General features: G+C 41.2%; 1 protein-coding gene across 1 annotated transcript in view; it reads right to left on the bottom strand.

Moving 5' to 3' along the window:
* LOC141003261 (uncharacterized) overlaps window positions 1-23,756 on the bottom strand; it is a 149,610-nt gene that overhangs the window by 2,260 nt on the left and 123,594 nt on the right. Inside the window, exons 15-35 of the mRNA XM_073474569.1 lie at window positions 19,516-19,548; window positions 18,588-18,623; window positions 16,614-16,658; window positions 14,695-14,757; window positions 13,359-13,427; window positions 12,256-12,300; window positions 11,733-11,777; window positions 11,220-11,297; window positions 10,825-10,848; window positions 9,176-9,220; window positions 8,962-9,006; window positions 8,540-8,620; window positions 8,347-8,409; window positions 8,144-8,194; window positions 7,662-7,688; window positions 6,308-6,388; window positions 5,309-5,362; window positions 5,122-5,175; window positions 4,544-4,570; window positions 3,635-3,688; window positions 878-955 (exon numbers count right to left, since the gene is read on the bottom strand). Coding sequence (XP_073330670.1) covers window positions 878-955; window positions 3,635-3,688; window positions 4,544-4,570; window positions 5,122-5,175; window positions 5,309-5,362; window positions 6,308-6,388; window positions 7,662-7,688; window positions 8,144-8,194; window positions 8,347-8,409; window positions 8,540-8,620; window positions 8,962-9,006; window positions 9,176-9,220; window positions 10,825-10,848; window positions 11,220-11,297; window positions 11,733-11,777; window positions 12,256-12,300; window positions 13,359-13,427; window positions 14,695-14,757; window positions 16,614-16,658; window positions 18,588-18,623; window positions 19,516-19,548 — 1,098 coding nt within the window. The remainder of the gene's footprint in view (window positions 1-877; window positions 956-3,634; window positions 3,689-4,543; window positions 4,571-5,121; window positions 5,176-5,308; window positions 5,363-6,307; window positions 6,389-7,661; window positions 7,689-8,143; window positions 8,195-8,346; window positions 8,410-8,539; window positions 8,621-8,961; window positions 9,007-9,175; window positions 9,221-10,824; window positions 10,849-11,219; window positions 11,298-11,732; window positions 11,778-12,255; window positions 12,301-13,358; window positions 13,428-14,694; window positions 14,758-16,613; window positions 16,659-18,587; window positions 18,624-19,515; window positions 19,549-23,756) is intronic.

The following is a 23,756-nucleotide window of genomic DNA, read 5'->3' as shown; positions in this document are numbered from 1 at the left end:
GCACATTGATATGTTGATGATCCCACTCTCTGATTTTACTATAGTTGCCCCAAAGTTGAGTTTCAACACACTATAACAAAATCAGGGAGTCGTTCTTAAAATAAAGATATCGAGCTGGTTTGAGTACATGAACGTAGATGTAATTCAATGAGATGACATATGTGATACATGAATGTTTTCTGATTTCATCGTCTACACAAAGCATCCAAAGTTAGTCCTACACTCTAACATGTTTACCCGCAGTGTTAGAACTCCCATGCGTTTTCACTGCATTGTTTCAGAAGCAAAAAGCATCATAGAAAACATGAAAAAAACAAAAAAAACAATCAGTTTCTCTTCTTGAATAGGTCTGGAGCAGCAACCAGTTTGATCTGTTGATTTTCTCTTTGTGTCACGGTCTGGCCCAATTGGTACAAAGGGGGAAAGGGGGGAGTTAACAGAGTAGAGGAGGAGGTCCGTGTGCTGGTAGCGGGGGCATCAGTAAAGTGTTAGCGTCGGGTTAAAAAGGTAACTGGGTCCGTGGAGGAATCAGCTGGAAGGACACAGGATTTAATCTTGCTTTCAGTTTTAATCAAGGAAATGGAAGGATTCAGTTAGAGGGATAGATTTAAGCATCAATTATATCGATAATCATTATGTTTATTTGTATATTTCACCTGTAATGTATTATCTAAAAGAGGCTGCTTGCGGTCAGGAAGTTAGTAAGGTATAAATGTTGGTGCATGTTGTTTTCATAAATGGAAAAAATGTAGTTGCGATTAAAATAAGGTGTTCATGATTCTCAGGCTCTCAAGTCATGCACGGTTTGCTTTCAGTAATGACTGAAGGTGAGCGGCATGCATGGGTAAGAGGTGGAGGAAGAAGAGAAATACTGTACCAATTGGCATGGGGCATCCAGCCCGTCCAGACCTGGCTGCCCTGGTTCCCCCTTTTCACCCTTAAATCCCCGGAAACCCTGTTTGCAAAGATGACCTAGGAGTGTTACTGGGAGAGAGGTGGACGACCCTTAACCCCTGTGTCCGTCCGCTACGACGGACTCAAGGGCTGGGGACGAAGGAGGAGCTGCCCTGTGAGCTGGCTGATACCACGATCCAGCCAAAATGATATGTTTTTCAGCAGTTAATGGCATGTTTTTGAGTCTGGACTGCAGAGTTAAAGGAGAATAATAGATTCTGTGTTTCAGGCTGCTGTGGTCTGGCGGACACTGGGTATCTGTTTAGCCACAGGGAGCTCATCCTTGCTTGGGACGACTGCTCTACACGGCTGGGAGGCGACTTCCAGCTCACAGTTGGGACATACCAATGGGCAGGGTGCATCTAATCCAGGGGCACCCTGTTCTCCTTTCTCGCCCTTAGGCCCTTTTTTGCCCTTCTTTCCCTTCTCCCCCTGTGGATACAATGATTTGGTAAAGTTAACATCATTTTTTGTGAACATTTGGGACAGCACTGCTATTAGGAGGGGAGTGATTAAAAAGTGAGACTGCGGCCCACAAAGGAGAAAGACACATGGTCAATGTTAGATAGGAAGGGATTCTTAAAACATTCCTCGGGACAGGAGGAGGACAAAAAAGGGAAATAGTACAGGAGGAAGGAGTCAAAACAGAGCTAACTGCCAAAAGGGGTGTCAAGGGCACAAAGGATGAGAAAGAGTAGCAGGGAAAAAACCTCCAGAGGGACAGAATTAAATCTACTACACACTGGAAACGGTCAAACTGTATCCCTTCATGTTTGAGTTAGGCTAGATTCAGACCAAATCAGGTTGTGTGGCAAAAACGCAGGCTTCCCATTCATTTTAACAAGGGCAGACTGTGCACAAGCTTAAAATACATCCGTGGATGCCAATGATCACTGTAGGACCGGCATGACTAATCTACTGTGGCAGAGGCATGACCGGAGATCAGTATTTGTTAGTATGTACGTGGCTAAATGGTACAGCGGGAACACGACGGACATCTCTCTGTGTAGCGTCATTTCAGTTGTGATCACTTGGTTTGGTTTTGTGCCTCAGATTAAACCCCCCCCGTAATAGTCTGCCTGGCTGTTTACTGTTATTTTTGATCCATCGACGTGGACAAACGATCACAGGTAGAACCAGCATGCTAGTAGCATGACAACATAGCAGCATGAACTTTCGGCAAACGGATCAGAGGAGTGGTGAAAGTTAAAGCACCACCCTGCGGCGTTTTGCCGCACCGCCTGATTTGGTCTGAATGTACCCTGTCTGCTTATGTCAACAAGAAATTAACAAATCAACAATAAAACAGCTCCAAATACATGATTCATAATATTATAATTGATATTCATATGGTTATCTGAAGTCTACGGAAGCCCTGAGAGGCAAGTGAGAAAAAAAATACTTTTTCCACACCCTTTTTCACATATGAAATTTTTTTATTTTTTTTCACCTGCCAAAATTTTTTGGGATGGAAAAAAAAACCTCATTTACCTTTTATCCCACTTTTTTCAAATGATCCTAGGAAAACTTTTTTTGACCTGCCAAAACCTTTTTCCCCAAATAGAAAATTGAATGCCAGATTTGCAAAATGTATTTCTTTATTTTTTGCCTCTCAGAGCTTCTGTAGAGGTTGAGATAACGAAGGTTGAAATTATGTCAGAAACACATTTTTTGGTTATAAAGATTTTTAAAAAAACGTAATATCACAGGAACACATCTGGCCCCTCATCAGGTGAAGTGTGCAATTTGTATTCATGTATCTGAACTTTAAATGGTATGAATTTGCAGATAACTGTGCTTTTGTGCGCATGCAAGTGTTTTAGAAACTCATTAGTACTCATAACTCACAATTTAAAATGCCTGTTCATAATATTTCAGATTCACTGTTCACAGTTGTTGCTAAGAGAAAAGAAAGATCTACTCTGTATTGCCAAATGGTTGGTAAATACAGACATTCATAGACTATTTGTGTAAAGTATGTTCATCTTGATGTACCGTGGAATGGGATACAGTTTCTCAATAACAGAAAACATCTAAGGAACACGTTGAAAGTGTTAGTAGGTGTGGAAACAGACAGATTTAGCACTGAAAGTTATAAACTACTGTAAAAACAAGCAAGGAGGAGTTATCAACAGGCTCAAGGACACGTGGAGGAGAAATGTTTCAAGTGTATGTTCATGCATGGAAACAACAGAAACAGAACAAATGTGAATTTTTAAGAGCCTGTTGTCAATGGACTTGTTCCGGTCTAAGATGTCGAAATCACCCATTCGATGCCTCACAATGAGATCTGACTTGTGATTTTGAGAAATGAGATGAAAAAATCATTTAAAAGTGGAGAACAAAAGCTGGATTGAGTGGACTGAGGATGATATTTTATGCAAAGGAGTTGTTACTCAGTTATTTAGTTGAAACTGATTGAGTTTATTCTTTGAGAAAGTAGAAATGCTACAAAACAGACTTGAATTAAGATAAAATTCCTTTCAACCACTCTATTCCTTCCAACAACCACATACACTATCTTTACCCAGTGATTTTAAAATGAGAAGAAAACTAAACTTAGCATTAAAAAGTAGCAACACAAAACACCTCCACGTCATATTTCCTATCGCTGTCCATTGACATCAGTCCTCTGTAAGGTTAAAGGGTTGACACGCCATAGTTTCCTCTCTACATCTACCTTTTCGCCTCTTTCCCCAACGTCGCCTTTCTCCCCCTTTAAGCCTGGCAACCCCTGCAAAAGCACAACTCCACTTAAACACTAGTCACTGTGCGAAAGACACGAGAGTTGTTTCCGACAGAGCTGAAGAAAACACATCAGGATTTGAAGAGAGAAAGAGTGCTGAGAGGGTGAAGAGTCAGATAAGTTGAGAGGAAGAGAAAGTGAAGAGATGTGCAACAAGAAGGAAATCTTACCGCTGCTTTATTTGGTGTCTATAAATATTGTATTTTACCAACATGTCATTAGCTTTTAAATATAGAAAAACTCTGTAAAAGAAGCAAACGATTCACCCAGAATCATTTGCAAACGTCTTAATTTGACATAAGGTTTGGGTCAAAAGCTTGAATTGGGACAAACCACTCAACTGTCGCTGATTAGCTAATTAGCACCAGATGTGGGGAAACACATGATATACACAAAGTAAACTCAATATGAACCGTAGAAGTATCAGGACTAATGCTGACATTTTATAATTCATGATTTTTTTATATCTTGGTCACACTGATTCAGCTGGATTGTAATAAATCATGCTAACTTCAGCTCTACAGAATGTATTTCTATGTTACGATTAACTCTTGGTCGTATCTGATGATTAACGAGATAGGCCTCCCTTACGTAATGTTACTTACAAGCTTTGGAAATGTATGATACTTTTGGGATGGGGTTAAAATAAGATGATAAACTGGGCTATTGCAAACAATGAGTTGTGCATGTGAGTTTGGTTTCTTTGTGTGTACAGAGCGGTGTCCCATCGAGCTGCTAATTAAATAATAATAAACATTTTTTCCATGCCTTTCACGACTTTTCTTCTATATTTAAAAGCTTTTTAGCCAACTACTCCTATAATGAAAGATGCCAAAGACTTACATCCAAGCCTGGTGTTCCAGCAGCTCCCTGCAAATACAGAACATCAGTTGTATCGTCATTATGTAGCTTCACAAATACAGATCATACCATGTTCAATACATGGGGACAGAAGTAAGCAGCAAACAAATTCTTCTTTCTCACCAAACTATTAGAGACCATATTGGCCTTATGTGAGCGGATTGTAACATTACGTGAAAAACGAGACCTTCCCGCCTCTCTCTGTTGCCTTTTGCTCTTTAAGTTGTTTAAAGAGGCAATATGTAAGAATTTTAGTTGAAAATGTCCAAGAATGAACTAAAATCATCAACACAATGTGAATAAATAAGAGTTTAGACATAATGATGCTTACGTAGCTCCCACTTCTGAACCACTAGCTGCACGGCTAGCTGGTTACTCTGGTGAAATGCTGCATGGACAATTCTCACATATTGCACCTTTAATGTAACTGTGGATTTCTTTATGAAGGATGTAACTTTATGCACGTTCTCTTGTGCCTCATTTCAGTGCCTCTTTCCACTCTGCTAACAGAGAGCAACAGTAGCTAACGTTAACTAACATAACATCCTCATCGTACTTACGGGTAGTCCGTAAGGTCCCCTTGGGCCTGGCTCGCCTTGTGCTCCTTTCTCACCCTGATAACAGAGGAATCACTGTTGCAGTCACATGAATTGTACAGTATACACTTAATATTAAATGAACCAATGCTAAAAACACCTAAAATGAAAGTTAAAACATCAGGTATGAAAAAACTAAAAGTCAACTTACTATGTCACCCTTCGGCCCAGCTGGACCAGCTAGACCCGGAGGCCCATCCATGCCCTACAAAGAGTAGCGGTGTCATGGTGAGTTTATATCATTGGACTACTGCACGTATTTCAAAATTAGACAAAACAGATAACAGATAGAAAGCAGAAAAAAATAACTCATGTTTAGCATCCACTTTTGTACTCCCATGTGGTTTGACCTACACCCGGCACACAGAGCTGCTGCTAGTACACGTGCATAGGCCACAAAGGACGTTTACAACACTGCTGACACAGTTAATGTATGAGTGTGTGTTAATGCTGAGTTAATGCAACACGGGACAAAAACGAGAGCCTTGAAATGCCTGCTGACACAGCGTTCTGCATGGTCGCTATCCTGAGAATTAAATTCAGCGTGGCTTAATTCAACTCATGACACTTAGATAAGATGTAAACATCCAACAAAAGCTGGTATAACTTTCTTTTGAGTCACAATGAAATACAATAAAATGGGATGATGGTGGTAAAATACTTGAGGGAAAAGGGAGAGACTGCATGGAGGGAGAGAAGTAGGCAGAAGTTGGGTGGTGAAGCCTCTTGGTCACATGACACTCACCCTAATTCCGGGCTTGCCGTCCAAGCCGGAGGCTCCCTGTGTGGTTATGGAGGTATGAGTGACATGAACAAGGCGGGATTAGTACCAGATGAACACTGTTATTAGGACAGGTTGATGGCAGGGTTTACAACAACTAAATTACACTGTGTGTTACAGGGAGCTCGCAAAATAGTCAGCCCAGGCACATGGAAATGAGGACAGAAGATGGAGAAGGCCGTACAGACACACGCACGCACACGCATACAGACGCACACACAACGCATACACTCAAAATGTGTGCACTGATGCACAGCAAGAAGTTTAACAGGTCTAAAAATAGAAATGAGAGATTTCTATAAATGTCTGAGGAAATAAAGGACAGGGCTTTGTGGCTGGAGATATCCCATGGTGCACGCCCGTACTTACGGGGAGACCCAGTGGCCCGCGGTCCCCTTTGTGTCCTGGTTCCCCTCGAATGCCCTTCACACCGTGCAAACCAGGTTCCCCCTAGAAAAAAATGAAAGAAGCAAGGGAAGTGAACAAAGACCTGTTTTTTTTGTGTAATCCTGCCAGTGTTGAGTCATACTTAAGTAAAAATTACCGATACAAATAAAAAATGTTCCTCAGTATTAAAGTTAGTTAGTTTTTAAAGTTAGTTTGTTGTTATATTTATAGAAAAATCTCCTAACATCCTGACTGCAATCAATAATTCAATGCTCTGACAAATAAATAAAATCCAGTAACTGTGACCGCTGCAGGCCTCTAATAAGCTCATCCAATCGTCTCATTCGGCCTGTATGAGACAATTGGACACGCTACCTGTCGACGTGCCTGCCTGCCAGCTGGACGGCAGCGAGTGCTACGGGGCAGTCTGGAGTCTGGCAGTGTCTGTACATGAGTTGTGGAGGAGTGGCTCTGAAGGCTAGAGGTGGGATACTTTTAAAATGTAGCTTGCTTTTGTTGGTTTTCTAAAGTTTTTTTTTTTCCTAAAGTCAGCTCCAGCTTTAAGAGTCATTTCCTGGCAGTACTAAAAGGTGGGGTGGGCATTTCTGAGGAAAGAAAGTTGATTGTGAACTTTCTTCAGTATTGCTCACCCCAACTTTATGTATCAAAAGTACAAGTAAATAGTAAAAAGTACAATATTAGTCTCTAAAATGTAGTAAGTGGAAGTATAAAGTAGCAGAAAATGGAAATACTCCAGCACAAGAACCACTTCCTTCACTTCTTCCTGCCTGTCCAGAAAGTGCTTTCTCCTAACATCCCTCAAACATACCATCAACCTCTTTTGTGTCTTGTAACAAACAGACTTCCAGACTTCACTGCTGCTTTGTGTCTGTAAACCAAAGTAAACTCCTGTAATTGTTTATGTCTGCATCTGGATCGTCGCTCATTACTCCTGAGCTCGTGTATGTTGTTAAACCAAATGGTACTCAGATGCTGTTGCGATGGAAAATCCCATCTAAAGGCTGATTAAAACTTCATGAGAAGCACTTGCTACAGTAATGCCGCCAGTTTAGCACAAGGAAAAGCAAAGATGCATCAGTAACTGTCTAATAATTGGCCTCTTAACACTCATCTCAAGGTTTTATGGTTAATTAATGTTTCCTGTTCGCAGCTGTATAAACAAATGTACAAATAGTTAATTGGAAGGTTTCAAATGTCGTTAACTCTTTATACAACGATATTTATTAAATGTACAAAATAACTATTTGAGTAATCACAGGTAAAATACACTGAATGTTAATTGTTATCAGGCATGTGAGTCCTTATTGAGACTCACCTTCGGTCCAGGGAAACCATGGGGGCCCTGAAAACATGAAAACAATATTAATTTGTGGCTGATCTCATGATGAACTATTTTTATTGCTTATTTTTCACAACTAAAACAAGCTTTTTAAAAACTTCCGCTTATCCAAATCACAGTTCATAGGTAGCGGTTGAAGAAGAGAACGGGACAAGAAAAACAAGTGCAGCACTTTGACACTTGTCACAGTGGAGTAATGCCAAGTCCCTAGGCCTGTGGTTTTGTTCCTAGGTGACTTTATACAAACAAGTAGTGTTTAACCACAGCTTGGATGTCTTTTGTGAACTTGTTTGCTGAAGGGAGTAGAAAAGGTTTTGGTGTTGACACGTTATGCAGCACCTCATTACATTACAATCAGTTATTCAGAGTCAATATTGTGTGCCTATGGTCATGAATGGTATGACGTTTATATTATGTGATTATTAGGTTTTGGGACGTGAGGTTTTAGAAACGCTCACCATGGGTCCTGAGGGTCCATGGGGCCCTGGTGGTCCTGGAGTACCGCTGATCTGCAAAAATTAAACATAGATCTTGTATTACTACAAGTGCTTTAACTGCAGTTCACATTACCAGTGTCAACGTTTGCACTAAACAGCATGTTTAAGGCTCGAGTATGTTCATGGAGTCATAATATTTAATGTCTCGACTTAATGTGACTTACTGAGGGACCTTGAGGACCTGGTAGACCTGAATCTCCCTTGTCCCCTTTGAACCCGTTGACACCCTTAGGAAAAAAAGATTCATGAGACATGTGTAGCTTGTATCTGACAAGATGGTTGAAGTGTTATCATGACCATCAACAAAGATTTTTCAGAGTCTTAGAAAATAGTCAGACTATATACGTGGATTCTTACAGGTAGACCAGGTAAACCAGTTCCCCCTTTCTCTCCTGAAGCTCCGGGCATTCCCATGTCTCCTTTGGAACCTTTGTAGCCCTGAAAGTGGAGGGGCAAAGATCAACACACAGAGGGTTAAAGGCTGAGGACGGTGACTGTATAGTGAAATCACAACCTTACAGTCCTGAAGGCTCGTTTTAAAATCAGTGGACACCTTCTTTGTTTTAGAGGTGTTAAGGAGAAGGTTTGACTTCTCACACCCATTTAGGAAGTAGCCAATGTTCCTCCTCCCCACCATATAGGAGACTCAACAAGGCAGTATCATCTGCATATGTATTAACTTACTCCCTGTTCTCTGAAAACCCACTCTGACCTGCTGGACTCTTTAGCAAATATCAATTCATGTAAAGCGGATGTTTTTAGGATGATGATGAACTCACTCTTTCACCATCGAGTCCAGGGAGACCAGGCATACCACGATCCCCCTGAAAGAGGATTAAAAGACATTTGAGGAACACAATAAAAATGCAGCTGTTGCCTGTTTGGTTTTGCAATTGTTGGACAGTTATAACTTGTTATTTTGTTGGGTTTAGAAAGTGCACATGTAAGTAAAAAATCCAAAATTTTAGATGAGATGGGAAAAATAGAGTTTACCTTTGTGCCCTGAGGTCCCATTGGCCCTTGAGGTCCAGGAGGACCCTGAACACATGAGAGATCCAGGAGGAGAATCAAGATTTCTACTCAACGGACTGAATACACTTTTGAGTGGGATTAATCAACTCAATATAAACTTATGGATTAAATACAAGCAACTATATTTCTTTAACAACGGAGCTGACCATCACAATGAAATGACTTGCAAACAGCTCATAAATGTTAGCAATCGGTTATGAATTATGACGCTCAACTGAAGGACACATGCCAAAGTCAAAAACATGTTAACTAGAGAATATAAATATGATCATTAACAGGTGAGTGGTGCATATTTTGATTATGATCACATTTGAATTAAACCATCAGTTTCAAACAAGCTGAGCTTAAAGATTTAGTGTTTTGTTGTGGAATGCTACAACCAGTGGTAGCTTGGGATAAAGGATACAGTGAATAAAAGAAAACTTTAAAGGTGCAATATGTAAGAATTGGCCACCACACACATTTATACTCCTACATAAACAAATAGGGGGCAGCATATCACCAGAGTAACCGCTAACTGCTGCTAACTGTAGCTGCCAGTGGTTAGCTCAGTTAGCCTTGCAGTTAGTGGTCTGGAATCGGAGCTCTCTGCAATATAATACACCAACACCAAAACTCTTATTTCTTCCCAGTCTGTTCATTTTTGAATGTTTGAAACTAAAATTCTTACACATTGCACCTTTAAAAAAATGTAAGTTGATTTGCAGTGAACAGAAGTTGAAGTGAAGAACTTAACTAAAGTTCTGTACTTATGTACAACTTTGACACTTAAGTGCATTTCATGTCAGATACTTTAAGACTTTTACTCGAGTACTATTTGTATGGGTGACTTTCACTTTTACCAAAGCAACATTTTAACATAATATCATTTCTTAAACTCAAGTATGACTTGAGGGGAACCTTTAACAACACTGATTATTTTAACATAAACCAGGGCCCTGGAGTTATGGGGCAGTTGCCTGCTTGGCAATATAGCCTCAACATAATAACTGTGACTGCACTGAACATGGTATGATTTTTGCCCAAAAGTGGACTGAGTGAGTTTTGGAAAACCCCTTCTCAGAGGTTGTTTAAAGCAACATTATGTAACTTTTTGACCTTAAAATAACAGCTTCAAAATCATGTTAATGGCACAGTGTCTTGTAATAGGGTGATGGTGTCTCTGTCTCAGCCACTCCGCCCTCCTATCACTTGTTTCTGCACTATGTAACTCCAGTAAGAGGGGAGGATCACAGCGTTACATACATGTTTACTTCAACAGTAAAGTTTTCAGGACTTAACATCGTTATGACGTAATGAGTTTTGTTTGTAGTTAGCACAAATCACACAAAATGCCAATTTCTACAGAATGTTGCTTTAAAAAGGATGTTTTACTGACATTCAGGAGACGACCAACAACTCAGGCAGCCCGTCAGTCACACAGAAGCATAAACGCAGCACTGAACAATGTCTCATTCGCTGTTAAGCAAACATGTTGCCGGCTGATGGAGCACAAATACAACAAGGCGGGGCAAACCAAGGTGGGGACTGGGTTGGGCCCATGCGAGGACGAAGATGAATCACTTGTGAAGACGACACAAGAATACACAGAATACACAGAGCCGAATTACCGTTACTGTAATAGTGGTAATCTTCTGCAGTGGGCCAAAGGAGTGGAAATGGGGAGGAGGTGAGAGATAAGAATCCAGAGGTCACACAGAGAGGAAACCTTTGTGTCAGCACATTTCGGCACACCCTCATAATTAGCTATTTATTAAAGAATGATGAAAGATGTCAGCCTTTTATCTGTAGAGGACATACCCTGAACAGCCTTAATTTAAGGAAGACATTTTATATTTTCTTATGAACCACAGACATAGTAATTTGAAAACATGAGGCAGGTCTATCATACTTAAAAGATTGACTCAGCTTATAGTAGACTTTAAACCAGAATTATGTCAAAATACAGCACTATTTACAGCAGGAATGCGAACAATGATCTGAGTTAAGTAATGAGTGGTCTGACCTGTAAAGCCTCCTGAATGTTTCCATTGTAGTCGATGATTTCAGTGGCTCCTTGGTCTCCCTTCTGCCCGGGGGGCCCCTGCACATTATTGACATTCAGAAACACATTTTAAAAATGTGGTGTTGGAAAGAGAAAATACTGAATTTCGTCCATCTAGCACTGATATTGGCTTTAAGACATAGATGGACAGGGGGCTGGAACAAATGCTAAAATCACTGTCTTTTTTTAAATGTACAATTTTCCTGCCTTGTCTTTCATACTGTACACCTGACTCACGAGTAACATCAGAGCAACATAACACCAATATCATTGTGCCTCCTTTCCCAAAACTGCTGAGGTCTGACTGCTGCCCCCCAGTGGTAGTCGGTAGGTTGTTACACTAATAGTAAGTGCCAGCAGTGTAGCATGTCGTGGGAAATTGAGGTTTTGAATGTTTCTCAGCATGCAGCATTAAGAAATCAGTCAAGAATGGGGATAATAGAGGCGTTTATCTTAGTTAATATAATTGCTTACCCTCGGGCCGACAGATCCAAAGTCTCCTTTATCTCCAGTCTCCCCCTGATGTGAGAAAACAAACAGAATTGCCATTACTAATATCACTACAACTTTATAATGGCCTCAGATAATTGCAGATACAGTATTATTCTTATTTCTTATTCTTATTATTGTGGTTCAACAAGTTATGTTGCATCACAACAAAGTATGATGTATAATAATTCACTTTTTATCATCTGCTTTATTTTAAAGAACAGCTTTTTAAATAAACTGGAGAAACCTGGAGTGAAAGTACATCAACACCAATAATAATTAGTGTTACAATGAATTACTAAACCTTCAAGTCTGCAGCTATGTAGTTTCACATGTGCTTACTGTTTGTCTACAGGGTTTTATTTCCTCACATTAGTGACTAAAACAACAGAAAACCTCAAATGGAGGAAATCCAAGATCTGGATCACCTGCAAAATCTCATTAGAGGATAAGCTAATTAGGATGCCGTGTTCTCCAGATGTAAAGAAAACATAGCTGCCGTGCTCACCTTTGACCCTTTAGAACCAGGTGCACCAGATTCTCCTTGTGAACCCTGCCATTGGCACGAAAACAAAGCAAAGAGTCATGATTTGAGGGACGCTATAAAAATAATTGCTAAGTACTTGAGACATAAACATAAATTGAAAAAAATAAAGCAAACCGTCTTAATGGGTTCAAGCAAATTCTTCATGTAAAATTCAATGCATTTATATTTCTCAGAGGAAATATCATGGGCGTCTTGAACTCCTCCTGAGGGAGCGACACAGTCAGCTGCACTGAAAAAAGCAGCTTTTAATATGCCATAACTGCCGAGCAGTGGAGGAAGTGTTTATTTGAACTCTGGCGTTGATAAAGCAACGGGGTTCACTTTGGGGGTTTCGGATAGGATGTGAAACAGATCTGTGGGTCGTCTAAGTTTAGACTGGAGCTTCAGCTACCTGCCAGACATAAACAATGGTAAACTCATTTAAATTCGGTTTACTTTACATATTCTCCTGGGAGGGACTTGAACTTATTACAAGGCTGTGGTGGTTTAGCCGCCTCTCTTTGTTAACATCACTGAATATTTGATGACTTGAAAGAACCCTCGCTCTGAGGATGCACTCTCCTCGTAACTCTTTATAGCGTGTGCTTAAATGAGCGAGGCTCTAGATGGCAGCAGAAGTCTTTGACTGACATGGGTGGAAAGACTTCAGTGAACAAGTAGTGACAAACTGCTGAATGATCCGGCTTGTTTAATTCATATCATTTTAGTGTGCAAACAGGCCTTTAAAGGTGCAATGTATACACATTTTAGATGAGAACATTCAAAAACTTACTGAAGTTATCAACAGAATGTGAAGAAAGAAGAGTTTTGGTGTTATACCAATGATGTCTACGTACTGTTTTGCAGAGATATCTACTGAAGTTAGCACGCTAACCAGCTAGCCCAGGCTCGACCTATTTCATAACACCAGTCGGAGCGCTCGCTGCACGGCTAGCTGAGACAACTGTTACAACAGCAGCTACAGTTAGCATCAGGTAGAGGTAACTCTGGTGATATCCTACCTCCTGTGTGTACAAATTCAACAGGTGGCCAATTCTTACATATTGCACCTTTAGACAACTGACCTTTGGTCCAAAGGGTCCAATTTCTCCTCTTTCACCCTTTCCTGGGGGCCCGTGGTCGCCTCTCTCGCCCTTAACAGACAGAAGAAAGGTAAGTAATTGCTGTTCTCCTGCACAATGTTTGAAATAAATGTGTTTGAGAACGAGTTTCTCCATCTTCGTGAGCGAAAGCGCTGTGATGCGTCTCTCGAACATCAGGTATAAACTTGACATAAAGCAGTATTGACACGGAGGACATCCGCTACCCTTCTGATGAGTTTTGCTTACTCGACAGATTTACATAGTGAATTGTAGATACTCATGCTGACTCAGCACGGTCTGCTACCCGGTAGATTGTGACCCTCGACAAGGTTGAAATGTAACTCTGAACAAAAAGCCCAAAAACCTTCACCTGCAGCAGACGTCTGTGTCCTCAAGTTCAGTATTTACAGAAAAATGCAAATTCTCATGCATGAGTGTGCATTGACTGGCAATGTGAAGTGACTCACGGCAGCCAATAGAGGGGGATGTGGTATAACCCAGAGCCCATACTCTCTGCTACTTATTGCTGCTCCTTACAGCCAAGTGGGACACGAGCATTATTGAGCCGTTTTGAGTCGTTTAGGTTTTAGGTTTTCTCTCCAAATAATCGCTCACTAATGATAACTTAACGGCACAGACTCGAAAATAAACCTGTCAAACCTGAAAGCAGACCTAAACACAAGGAAAAAAACATCAGATGAAATAAGTGCTGCTACGCTCCTTCTTTCAGCTGACTTATATACTTATTTATCTTGGCTATAAATGCACTGCAAACAGCCTGATGCAAACTGCAAACATTAATTCTAGTGAGTCTGAATTATCACTGCTGGCTCCTTGGTGTGATAATGTCTCGACCTAAAGGGAGAGGCGGGGATAAGCTCGTTCCGACCACTTCCAAGTGATATTTTGAAGAAACGGAGGCTTAATCACATTAAAGGTGCACTGTAGAGTTTTGGGATAGATAGAGAAAGATCTTCATTGACTGTTTTTTTTATGCCTAAACAAGCTAAATAAAAAAAAAACCTCTTTGTTGTCATGACTTTGTTTATATGTGGCGGACCCTGCCACCTTTCTAGCTTCAACCAGTGTTCTGTCGACCTTATTTTCCTCTGAGAACAGCTTGTTTATTCAGTCATGGAAAAGATAAATATTTCTGAGTTTGCATTATTACCTCATTAGTATTGTAAATATTACAATTATGAGTTTGAATTTCCTCTCCAAAACTATACACACTAATGGATAACAACACCATAAACCCAGAGAAAACTTCTCGCATTGTGTCAAACAGGGCTGCTGTTGAAGGCTGAAGTCACCTCACCTTAGTTCCTGGGAGTCCTGGAAGCCCCGGCTCTCCCTGGGGACCGAGGAATCCAGGCTCACCCTAAAAAAAACCGAAAAAATCAGCAAATATTACTCAATTTTCCACATGGAATTCCTGGTGTAGCGCTGCCTCCACCCGCTGCTAATGAGCGCTAAACACATACACAAGATGCATGGCCAAACATATTCAAAACGACAGGCATGCACACAAACACACACTCAGGGACATGCATAAATCACACACACACACACACACACACACACACACACACAGGCATAAATCATCAGCGGCTTGTTAATCTATCCCCTGGTTTCACGTCCATTAATGACTCCCTCTTATGAGCCTTAATAGACGTTACGACTGACCTTGTTAGAAACTCATCAGAGCACACCGAGGCTTTCTGCTTAAGTGTGTGCAAAAACCAGGTTCTCTGCCACTTCTGAGGAAGCCTGAACTTTTTTTTGCATTTGCACTTTCACTCACGAGGAGCGAGCCTCCAGTATGAGGTGCGATATTCAATTTGATTTATTACATTTGATTGCGAAAGAACTTCATTGGAGTGTATTTCTTCACCATCTGCAACCAGAGTTCCCACCTACAGTAGTTTCAACACGCTGGAAGCCTTTGGAGAGGTAATGGACACTTGCCTCTCAAGCGTTTAGACTCTGATTGGATAAAACAGCCAAGAATGCAGAGCGGAACAAAGTGCAAGCCGAGCTCAGAACCTGCGGGTGCTACGTTAGCAAAATATTGTTAGAATCCATCAAGCATTCAGGCCTCTTAAGTAAAAACAGGAGTATATAAAATGTAAAATGAAAGGGGTTTTTGGGTTTTTTTTTTTTTTTTTACAAGGCAAGCCCATTACAAGCACACAAGAGGAGACAAACAAAACCGAAGCAGAAACAAGCATCATCCCGTCATGCCCGTGTGAGCATTCCTCGCATTCACATGTTATGTTTCAAGCTAATGATCCTGAGATACGTCGAGCTGGTTGTTTTTCTCAAGGCATAAAGATGGCAGTGAATTATAAAGTGCCTTTTTGTGCGCTGAGCTCACCATCTGCTGTTCGTTTTTTATGATACAGTAAAAATAAAGCACCTTAAAGGGGCACTATGAGGTTTCGGAGAAGAAATTCAAACTCAGAATCTTTACATTTACAATATTAATGAGGTAATAATACAATTTTTTTTTTCCATAACTGAATAAACAAGCTGTTCTCAGAGGAAAATAAGGTCCCAAGAACACTGTTTAAAGCTAGAAAAGTGGCAGGGTCCGCCACATATAAACAAAGTAAAACAGTATGAAACTGTGTTGTTCTTTAAGGTCAGTTTGTTTATTCAGTCATGAAAACAAATAATTTGTTTATTTAGCTTGTTTAGGCATTAAAAAATCAGTCAATGAAGATCTTTCTCTTATGATTTAAAGTTCTTCCCCAAAACGACATAGTGCACCTGGAACTAAAATAAAATCAGAGTTGGAAAAATGCAAATCAAACTTCCTCTCATTAACAAGCTGCAGTTTTGACACATTTTGCCTCGAGTCTCTTGATGCCACTTCGAGGAGGTAGCCTGAAGTTGTTGCCAGGGATGCACTCTCCCAAATCATTAAAAACGCTATTCACAAACCGTAATGAGACAGTTTTCTTGCCGAGTTCTGGCCCGTTAAAAATCAAAAGCATCAACTTATTTGATCTTGTCAGTTTGCCTGAGCTCCTGAGTGTGAACAGGTATCGCTGCGCCTCTGCCACTCAAGCAGATGGAGGTAAGTACAGCGGGAAAAGCAAGATCGTGAGACCTCAATGTGTCACGCACGAGGCAGCCGAGTTTTGCTCTGCACGCTGCTACAGATGGGCTGGAGGGGATGGACAGGGACAACACCGGGGGAATGACTGGTGACAAAAACAGCAAAGCATTTACCTTTATCCCTGGGAGTCCAGGCAGCCCTGGAAGTCCTGGCTCTCCCTACACAGGAAGAGTGTGACATGTTACAGCCAAGCCAGGCTAAGCTGAGTCGAGCCTCATTTGTAGGCTCTTCGGGGTTCTATCAGCCTCACACCTTATTTTCTATTTGTGTTTTCCCTGGCTATCTAAGCTGCTGTCGTTCTGAAAAGTGGCCTGCTGTCCGTACGTTGCATGTAAGCACTAGCAGAAGACACTACGCATGCACTTTCAAACCAACACATGCAGCCGTGGCTTGACGGTGTGATTAGTGCTTGTTATAACACTCAACCCTTCACAGAGTGCAGCGGAGTCTTATTTTCTTTATGATTTTATTGGTTTGGGCAGGTGTGAAAAGTTCTGGTTTCTGGAAGGAACAACTGTCAGATACTTTGGATTAAAGTTGCAAAAACTGTTCGAGAGAGCTGCCGTGGCTTCAAGGTCGTTAGAGTTTGGCAGCGCTGGAAGCCCAGAGTTGGCTTATTCCTCCCTTTACCAAGGTCGGGTCATTGTCAAGTTGAGAACTCCAGACTCCCATTACATGCAAGTTTGAGTAACGCGCAGTCATTTGATTCGACGGTGGAAAAATCAGAGGTCGAGTCCCTTGTGACGCCTCTGCGAGACTTTCAAAACAACATCTCCGACTCTGGATAATTTAACGCTCTATTAAGACCATTGTATTTATGGCATATGAAAAGAAATGATTAGCACCGCACGAGAATGATCAACTGGAATGGCACTCTGGGGATCAGAGAGAGGGCTGTAAATTTCCATTGTGGCTAATGAAAGCATTGTAAAACTAATGAATAAAAGTCTTTCTCGTGGACGACCCCTTCACCAACAACTGATTGCCGTCCAACGGTAATATTTAATGGGGGAACGACGACTCAATCTCGTGATCGCCGTTTAGACGAGAAATACAACTTGGTAAGTGTGTCAGCACAAGCAGAATGGCTGTAAAATGAGAGATGAGATAAAGCAGTTAAAAAAATTAGTGAGGCCACGAGCCACGCTTTCTTTGCAGCACAGCAGAAAAAAGACATTTGCTAAAAGCCCTTCTGCCTGCCTGGAACCAGTTTGTCCAAACAGAGAAAAAGAGAGGGGAAATTAATGGGGTGCAGCACTTGGGATTAAAAAGTGTAATTAGATGGAGCGCTGGTGTAATCTTGGCAGCAGCCTGGTCAAGGGACAAGTAATGGCTTTTATTTTGAGGCAAAATAGCTCCTCTTCTGCTGCATGCTTGTTTAAGTAGCTTCTCATCAGCAACTGTTTCTTTAACAACATTCTTCCGATTTCCTTTCTTGGCCGAGAAGGTGTGTTAAATGCTGGAATAAAAACAGGCTAGGAGAGAAAGGTCATACAAACAAACACGGCTCACAATAAAAAACTTGTGTAGCTGGACTGATGCAAAGCAAAGTAATGGGACGTCCTGATGGTTCGAGACTCTAAACCGACATTTACAGGTTACAGTGAAAATGGAGCGAACACATCCAACAGATTTAGTGTATCCAGTATGTTAGTATGATATCTGCGACCCTTACAGCGGTTCAAAACAAGTATCAGGCCAAAGTAAATGTAAAATGAGTTGGAGCACTGTGATGTACTGAAGTTCAGGCTGGGTTCTGCTCAGTGAGCCCCCCATGTCCAACCATCCTAAACAGTGAGGCTCAACTGAGTGAGGAATGCCCTTATCCAAACTATTTGCTCTCACACAACAGACATCTACATTTAAAATAACTTTAGATGTGTGCATTCACAGTGATGATCTCCATCTTCGGCCAGTTAGTTGATATTTATTTGCATCGTAACTTATCAACACAGAAACCATTATTAACATTAACAAACATCTATATACTCAATAAAATATAGTTATATTAAGTATTTGAACTGTACTACCATCACTGCTACAGCTATTTCTGTCTACTCTGTGTCAATTGTGTGAACAGTTATTACCTTATATCCGCTTCGTCCAGGCTCTCCAGGTTCGCCCTGTAATACATGCAAAGAGTTTTCTTTACAGCTGCTCCATGTCTGGATTGAGCTGCACCAGCTAGCCATAAATATATTACTACGTCTGTGCATTAAAGGGTAACCCCTCCAGTTTTACACATTAAAGTGTCTTTACAGGTCTTTTGGTGAGTACTGCCGCATATGTGAAAAAAGTAGGAGAAAGCCTTTAGTGGCTCCAGAGGAACGACTGTAATCTGATGAAAATTGCTTCCAGTGATGTCACTCAGTGGTTAAGTTGCATTGTGGGTCATGTAGGCACCAAATATTGAAAAGGAGAAAGAATATGTTGAATAAAAAGGTGATAGCTCTGGTTCTGCCGTCTTATAACGAGTCCAACAGTGGTATAGTGTAATGCTAGTGAACTGCTTTTCATATCCTGGCGCCTACATTACCCACAATGCATCTTTAGATACACTTTAATGTATAACATTGGTAGGGTTACTCCTTAGGTCCTTCTCTAGTTCTTAGAACTAGGCTAGTTAGTTTCAACTGATGTATAAGCTAATGTTAGCTTTACCTAATGGATGGCATTTGGTAATTTGTAAAACGTTATTGATATTAATGACCTAAAAACAGCTGGTGCACATGACTCCTAATGAGGATCAAAAACAGACAATGAAAAACAGTTAATGGTACGTGTCCACAGGATGAGCCATCTTTGTAATGTATAGAAAGTTTCCAAACGAGCCACCATGTCGGTCCGGTTTGAAATCCCGGCCCACGAGTGGCGCTCGTCCAATCGGGTGCAGCCAGTGAGTGTTTGCGTGGTTGTCAGCGGGTGTAGCCTGTTTTAAAGAGAGAGCGTTGCGTGCCCTTGCGTCATATGACACCCCCTGTGGACACGCACCACTAGCGTTAGCTCAGCTCTCACCTTGATGCCTGCTGCAGAGGAGCCTGCATCTCCCTGAGAAAAAAAAACCAAAACATTAGGAAGGTACAAGAAGGAAAACTGTCCAAAAGTTACAGACTGAATGGGGGTTTCTGTAAGGTCACATCAGAACTGATACAATGTGCAATTACATTTGGAAAAACACAGAAGAAACCTATTTTTACTAAACAATGCAGAACATTATTTAGCAACTGCTGTTTGGGTAAAAATCCAATTAGAAAGAAGATTGTCTGTGTCTAAGCAGGGTTCAGACTGAATGTACCTCCGCAGTAAAGCTTGAGTTGCCACAGTGCTGGGAATCATTTCATTGTTTTTACTCTGTCAGGGTGCAGCTGCATACTGGTGATGACATGAATTCTAACACAATCCGGAAGACAGGGGGTTGATAGACAAACTGTACTAACGGCAACCATTTAAACCTTAAACTTTATCACTGCATCTCTTCGGATAGGGTATTGAACCAGAAGCAGACAGAGCTACTTATATCACATTTTTCCAGCAGAGTCATCCAGACATCCAGAACACAGGCCCTTTCCTACTTTACTTCTGCAGTGTACAGTAAAAACATACATAAAACAAGGGGCCAATAAGCGTAATTATGGGCGGTTGGTGGGAAAAGGGATCGGGGAGAAGGAGACTGGGTCTTTAGCTCTGGTGTGGACGCTGTGGTTTCTCCACACATACGCCTTGCGTTTAGAAGTTGCTGAAGGAATGCCTCTCGCCCTCAGCCTTTTATGGGAGTCATTAAGATGCATAGCACACAAGGCATGTTTAATTGCAGCAATTTTTTTTTTTGCAGACTATAAAATGTGTTACTGTTTACAGCTGGGCTTTGTTGCATACCGAAGGGTGCCTCTATCCCTATCTTGAAGCTTATCGTTCAAATTTTTATACGGGTTTATATATGTTCATATATATTTTATTGAGGGGACAGATGATACATTAAACAGGCTCCTCAAATTACATTATAGAAGACAAATGAAAGGCCTGCACATGATTTTATGTGATGAAGTGAAAATGTTTTTGGTCAAATACTTGAGAAACAACATGGATATCATGATGTGGTTGACCTAAAAAATACAATAAAAAAGTAAACTTTATACAAAGGCCCATTATTCTGACTTCTTTGTGTCTTGATTGAATAATTGTTTCAACAAAACAAACATCAAAGTCAGAGCTGGTTTACACCTGTTGCTTTCTGGCAGGGATGGGTATGTAAGAATGCCTCACATCTGTACTTCATTGTGACATCATACATAAAAGAAACTACAGAAGATCTCACCCTGTAAAGCTCATTATCGAGCTATGGACTATATACAAGTTTAATTACCTTTTTTTCACATTATTAATCTCAGCAGGATGAGACGATCAGGAGCTAATATTGTGAAAACTAAGAATTTGCAGCACGGTACACACTCTTTTAATCAAAACGCCACCATGACCCATGTGAAAAACAAGCATCAGATGATGCTACACAAAGTAATTAACACTTCACTCCCCCGCTGCTGAACTGATAAACCCCGCTGACAACGGATCTAGCGCAACTGACGCCAAACCCAGGAACCGAGTGAGAGTTTTCACGAGTTAAACCCTCCAAATGAAGTACTATGAGATGGAAAAAGCGGTGGAGCTGGGAGGTGATCTGAGGTGTGGCACCGGAGTGCTGAAATGTCCCAATTGGGCCAATTACCATGGTGAGTCTACAGCTTGTGATTTAACCGCAGAGCAGAGCCGGACGGAGAGCTGTCACCACAGCTCCACTTCATTATAGGCACCCAGAACTGTCGCTGCATAATGCCATTTAAAGATAATCGCGTGAAGATCTCATAACGTGTACTTAGTCAATCAGGCTGTTTTCCAGCTGTTTGCCAAGTGAGAGCGAATGAGATGCAGTGCATTAATCAGCGAGCGATGAAGCCGAGACAGAGTTTTGACAAATGTGACCATTAAATGTCAGCGCAGCCCTCAAAACATGACTCCTACTTCATATTACGGTCATTAGTGAAGATGACCAAATTCAGCGGCCTCAGCTGAATATCGACCTCAGTCACTGAGTTAGAATATATGTGAGGCAACACAGATTATGATTGGCTCCCAGGGCAGAGAGGCCCTGCCGACAGTTGAAACGCGGCCAGTTCACAAGAGCTTGGACCGGATCTTAGGATTCAAAAATGATACCCACCACTGTGCCACACGGGCCAGAGCCAAGCGCTCACAGCCTGGAAGTTCCCCCGAAAACCAAGGGGAGAGTTTACTTTTCAAACCTTTTTCCTATCTCTGAGGCCGGGCTTTTTCAACAAGAAGAGTCACAGTTAATTTCACAGCTAGTTAAATACTTAGGCAGAATGCATCTGAGGTAAATGGTTTAGAACTAAAGCTTTTAACTGTGGTAATGATTTGTTTTAAATGAGGCCAGTGATGGACATGCAGAGGCTGTTAGAAACATTTCTCTCTACAGTTGATGATGGCTTGTGAAGGCAACACAGCAGCTAATGTGTTACATAAATATATACTGCTGCATAAAGACGAGTACATTTACAACGCTGTTCAAATTTATTATACATGTTACTTACTGCTTTATTCTTCACTACATGCATTTGATCATTTAAAGCAACATTATGTAACTTTTTGACCTTAAAATAGCAGCTTCAAAATCATGTTGATGGTACAGCGTCTTAGTGCTCGACCTATGTAACTTCAGTGAGAGGGTAGGAGCACAGCGTTACATACATGTTTACTTCAACATTCAATATTGTACATCCAACCCAAACACCTTGTTGTTGAGGCATGTTACACATGAACAAGGTTATCCGTTAGTTATGTGATCACATAACTGTTACCTTTACTGTCTACTGTTTATTTATGGTGCAATATGTAAGAATTTTTGCTGAAAACATTCAAAAAATTACTAAAATTAAAAAGAGAAGGTGAGGAAATGACATTATGACGTCTATGTACTGTGTTGGAGCCATACCTACTGAAGTTAGCACGCTAACCAGCTAGCAGCAGCCCATTCCGGTTCCAGCATTCCTGTGCTAATGGTGTGTAAACACCAACACTCTCCTGGTGCTCCGAGTTCCCAGTCTGGACCACTAGATGTGCTGCTAATTGAGCTAACTAGCTAACGTAGCCAGCTACAGTTAGCAGCAGTTAGCGGTGATATGCTGCCCCCTGTTTGTTTTTAGTATGAATGGTTTTACATATTGCACCTTTAAACAAACAATGATTGAACGGTCATGCTGGGTAAACTCCCCTCATTTATAAATAATCTCCTTCTCAAGCTTCTCTTGTAAAAAGCAGTTCCATAACATTTGATTTTAAACTACATTTTGCTGATAACCATACAGTGTGTAACTTAAAATCAGGACTTGTTGGTGCATTCTGTGGTATGACATTAGTAAAGGGTCTCAGTACTTCCTCTACCACAGAACCCAAATCCTCAGAACATCCAATTAATGAACAGTGATCCGGAGAGCAACAGATTGTGTCTTTTAGGATGCGGATGGGTTTCAATTTGCATTTAAGAAGCGAGCGAGCACGTAGCGGAGCGTACATGTCCTGTCATTGAGTCTCTTTCACACTCCGCAGGTCCCCCCGCCATCCAAACAATCTCCCTTTGTATCACGCCAAGCTTCGCGCTGCCATTTCTCTCCCCCCTCTGCACTCCCTGAGGTCTCTCTGCTCACCATACCGAAGCTTTCGCTGCCTCACCTCTCACCCCGTGTTACCACATTTTCCCCGCAGTGCGTGCTGTGTATTGTTAACTTTGGCATCTTCAGCGTGGACGACTAAAGATGTTCTCCCCTCCTCTCCTCTGTCCCCTCCGCTCTCTGGTTTCCTCTTCCACCAGTGAAACAATAATATCGGGGAAAGAGCAATTGATCAGACACGTAACTGTGATGACAGGAGGCTCAGTGTGAATGTATATATGCATGCATGAGACCTTTTTTTTTTTGACTTGCACTGAAAAATCAATCAGCCCTTGATGTGTCTGACATATGGTAAACTCATCTGGCTGTATATTGAGTTATATCTTGATTGAAAAACTATGATCTCTGCCATATGCGCACTATGTTATAACACTTTTCCATCCTGACAAGATGAGGTAATCCTGTCCATACTAATGCAAAAATCCTCACTATTTCCAGGTCCTTTACATTACTTTCTGTCTCCTTTTATTGAGAAATACATGCATATGCTCTTGAAGAATGAATGGCAGGTGA

Source organism: Pagrus major, chromosome 10, assembly GCF_040436345.1.
Source record: "Pagrus major chromosome 10, Pma_NU_1.0".
In the NCBI taxonomy this organism is placed as follows: domain Eukaryota; kingdom Metazoa; phylum Chordata; class Actinopteri; order Spariformes; family Sparidae; genus Pagrus; species Pagrus major.
Note: the sequence above shows the minus strand (reverse complement) of the source record. Positions and strands in the feature narration are given on the sequence as shown.